The sequence below is a fragment of the Equus quagga genome, chromosome 7 (assembly GCF_021613505.1).
Source record: "Equus quagga isolate Etosha38 chromosome 7, UCLA_HA_Equagga_1.0, whole genome shotgun sequence".
NCBI lineage: Eukaryota > Metazoa > Chordata > Mammalia > Perissodactyla > Equidae > Equus > Equus quagga.
In genome coordinates, this window is record NC_060273.1 from 23,619,262 (window position 1) to 23,622,912 (window position 3,651).

General features: G+C 48.4%; 1 protein-coding gene across 1 annotated transcript in view; it reads left to right on the top strand.

The window, feature by feature from the left end:
- Positions 1–3,651, top strand: part of NIPSNAP2 (nipsnap homolog 2) — a 30,492-nt gene that overhangs the window by 766 nt on the left and 26,075 nt on the right. Inside the window, exon 2 of the mRNA XM_046666469.1 lies at positions 14–381. Coding sequence (XP_046522425.1) covers positions 14–381 — 368 coding nt within the window. The remainder of the gene's footprint in view (positions 1–13; positions 382–3,651) is intronic.

Here is a 3,651-nt window from a genome sequence, read left to right on the forward strand (position 1 = left end):
CCTTTTCCGGGAGCGGCCGGGGAGGGGCTGCGCGGGGCAGAAGGCGCGGGGTCCCCGGCGCGGGTCTCCGCCTCAGCTCGGCCGCGCTCCCCCGGGCGGGGCTGCGGGGCGGCGGGGGCAGAGGTCGCGGTCCGCGGGGTTGGCCCGGCCAGGGCCTCGACGGGGTCGGAGCGCCCTCCTGGCCGGCCGGACTCAAGGTCACGGCCGGGACGGCGCTCGGCGCCGAGGCCCCGTCCGCCCGCCGCGCGGGCCCGGCCTGCGGGACCTTGACCTGTCGCCACCCGGAGCGGAGGCCGAGGGCGGGCCCGCAGGCCCTGGCCCGCTTCCCGCCGGGCGTCCTGAGCAAGCTGCCCGCCCCCGCAAGCCTCGGGGTCTGCACCTGTAAATGGCAGTAGTGATACCGCTTATCTCCTAGGTGGTTGTGAGGAAGAAATAACGCACCGTCCCCGGTGGGCCGTCATTGAAGGGAGGGAGCGAGTAGTGAGGCGGTCTCAGCACGACGGAGTCTTTGACTTACATTTTAAAATAGGTAGCCGATCAAACAGTGTTCACAGTTACCAGCACTGAGTAGGCGTTGGGTTCATGTTTAAACTTTTTTCCTAACCTCCTTGGATTACATGTTTGGTTTTCTGAATCCATCACTTTGACATATCCACGTCCAGTTTTCCACATTCAAAAGCCAAAGCCCGTGCTAACTTACCTGTAGATTTGCTTTATCGTTTTCTTTACATCGGGTAATTTAAATGTTAACCGTTTTGTTTGTTTTTAATTAAATAGTGAGCCTCTAGAAAATACAGTTGGCGCTTAAAAATGAAAGAGCAAAGGAACTGCCTGTTTGTTAAACTCTTACTATGGGCCAGGGAGCTTTATATCATATGGCTTATTTAATTTAATCCTAGTAGCAATCTTTAGAAGGAATAGGATCTGCATTTTAGAGATGAGTTGGAACCTCACACTGTCAGACAAGGCGTTTGAACCCAAGTTTGTCGGGCTTCAGGCCCAGCGCCCTTCTTAGGACTGATGCTCAGCTTGTATTTCCAAATTTGATGTTTATGTTTCCATGTTGATTAAAAGTTTTATTTTTATTCCGTTATTGAGCAAATACTGAGTGTCGTATTTTCTCACACAAGTGATATGAGCACATGAAATTCATAGTTTCTTCTTCCCAAAAAAGACAGCTGAGACTGAAGGTGTTCATCCAACATGTTCACCTAAAGTGCCCAAGATCACAAAGCTAGTACCTGGAGTTGCCACTCATTCTATCAAATATTGAATGTATACATTGTCTTTGAAGCCCTGTGGAACTGAGCATAATAGCCGTGGTCACTATCCCAAGGAAGCCATGGCAGGAGTAAAGACCCCTATAGACTTAACGACTGAGATAGGTGCTGTGAGAGAACATCAGGAAACCTACCACATGAGATCATGGAAGGCCACTCCAAGAAGGTGACATTAAGCTGAGACCTGAAGAGCCAGTGTGCATGAAAGCCCTGACTGGGAAGGAGCCATGAGTACTGGGAAACCCCAGAACAGTCTAGGAGGCTGTAGCACAGGAATAAAGGGAAGACTGACCGGAGAAGAGGTGGCAAAGTGTGGGGCCAGATAATTCTAGGCCTTACAGGCCATTTTAGAGAGCTTGGATTTAATTCTGAGAGCCATGGAAGACATTTAAAGGTATAAACTCTAGTGTAACGTGAACTGATCTACATTTTTAAAAGATCGGTCTGACTTTGGAAAGGGGACAAAATCAGGGGTAATGGCCAACTGGGCAGATGCTGGTGCCATTTACTGAGTCATTTTTTCCGTAGGTATGTGAGTGCCTGCCACGTGCCAGTTGCTGTTGAGAAACAGTGAATAAGGCACTCAAGATCCTTGCCATCTGGGAGCTTGCTAGGAATTCAGAGAAGGAGGAACAAGTGCTGGGTGGAAGGGGTGATCCAGAGCAGTTTTGAATCTGGTAAAGTTTGAGATGGCTGTGAGGTATTCAGATGGAAAGGCCATGTGGGCGGTTGACCTATATGACTCCTCAAACAAGGTGTCTGGGCTACGAGTAACGTTTGGGAGTTGTCAGCATATAGGAATGCTAAATGTTGATAGATACATGGGTTTCATTGTATGTTTCATGCTTGATTGAAATTTTTCATAATAAAACGTTTTTTAAAGCCATCGGAATGGATGAGATTGCTTGAGGAGAGCGTGTGGATAGAGAAGGGGCTGAGAAACGGGACCTGGGATATGTGAACATTTACAGGTTGGATACAGGAAGGAGAGGGGGCAAGGGAGCCTGGAAAAGAGCAGCCAGTGAGGTGATTGTTATGTGACAGTGCCTAGAGGGAAATATTTCAAGGAGAGAGTGGTCACCTATGCCAGATGCTGCTAAAAGGTTAAGTAAGATGACAGAAGAAAACTGAATTTGCCAACAGGGATGTTGTGGGTGACCTTGCAAGAACGTTTTTAGAGGGGAGAAAGAAGTCTTCCTGGGAGACTTACTTCCCAGCATAGAGTTCCAGCTGCTTACTGGACATTGCACTAGTGTCCCACAGGTGCTTGAGATGCTTTTGTACCCAGAATTTAACTCATCTTCCTCCTACAAAGCCTGCTTGCTCTTTCTGGGTTCTCTCCCCCCAGTAATGGAATGTCTTGTGTTTAGTGGCCCGGGCTAGAAACGACAAGGTCTTTCTTCCCCAAGCCATCACCTTCTGTTCCCTCCCATCTAGTCAGTTGCCAAATCTGTCAGTTCTGCTTCTGGCCTGTCTTGGCTCCATCTTCTCTATCGCCACTCCCCTAGCTCAACTCTTGGCAACACTCGTCTGGATCCCTAGGAAGAGTAGTATGGACTTGAACCCATTGGTGAAGTGGACAACTAAAGAATTCTGAGCAGAACTTTTTCCTATTAGAAAGATCTCTATGACATGAAACTTGACTGGATCCTAATCCCTTTTCCCTTCCACCCTGCCCCACCCCGCCAAGAAAACTATAAAAGACATTTGGGGAACAATTAAGGACATTTTAATATGGAGTGGAGGTTAGATATTACAGAACAATTATTTTCCTTAGATGTGAAAATAGTATCATGGTTTTGTCTGTTCTTAGGAGATGCATGCTGAAGTATTTAGGGATGAAGTGTCATACTGTCTGTACTCTGCTTTCAAGTGGTTTGGTAAAAATAGAAAAGCAAATATATATAAAAAGAAAGATTTAAAATGATAAAATGTTCATCATTTTTTCCTCTGGATGCAGGGCATAGAGGTCTTCGTTGTACTATTCTTTCATCTTCTCTGTGAGGTTTTTCAAAATGAAAAGTTGGAGAGCAGCTTTCTATAGCAGCAGTGTGGAAGACACACTGACTGGGGTTGAGTGGTGGGGAGGGGGTCGGGGAGCTGTTGCTTTGATGCAGGACTCTTTGGATTGGGCCCTTCACCCCCCTCTCTCCCCCTCGCCTCCATAGTATTCACACACTCCTGGCTTTGGCAGGTATAGTTTCTTTCTTAGAATGTCCTTCCTGTGGGCGTCTTCCTGACAAACTGCTCCTCGTCTTTCAAGTCTTCAGCTCAACAGCTTCTTCAGAGAGTTGGTCCATGTCCATGTCTCCCTCAGGCCCACTTAGACTCTGCATCCTCTGCCCCCCCCCCCCCCCCCCCCCCCCCCCCC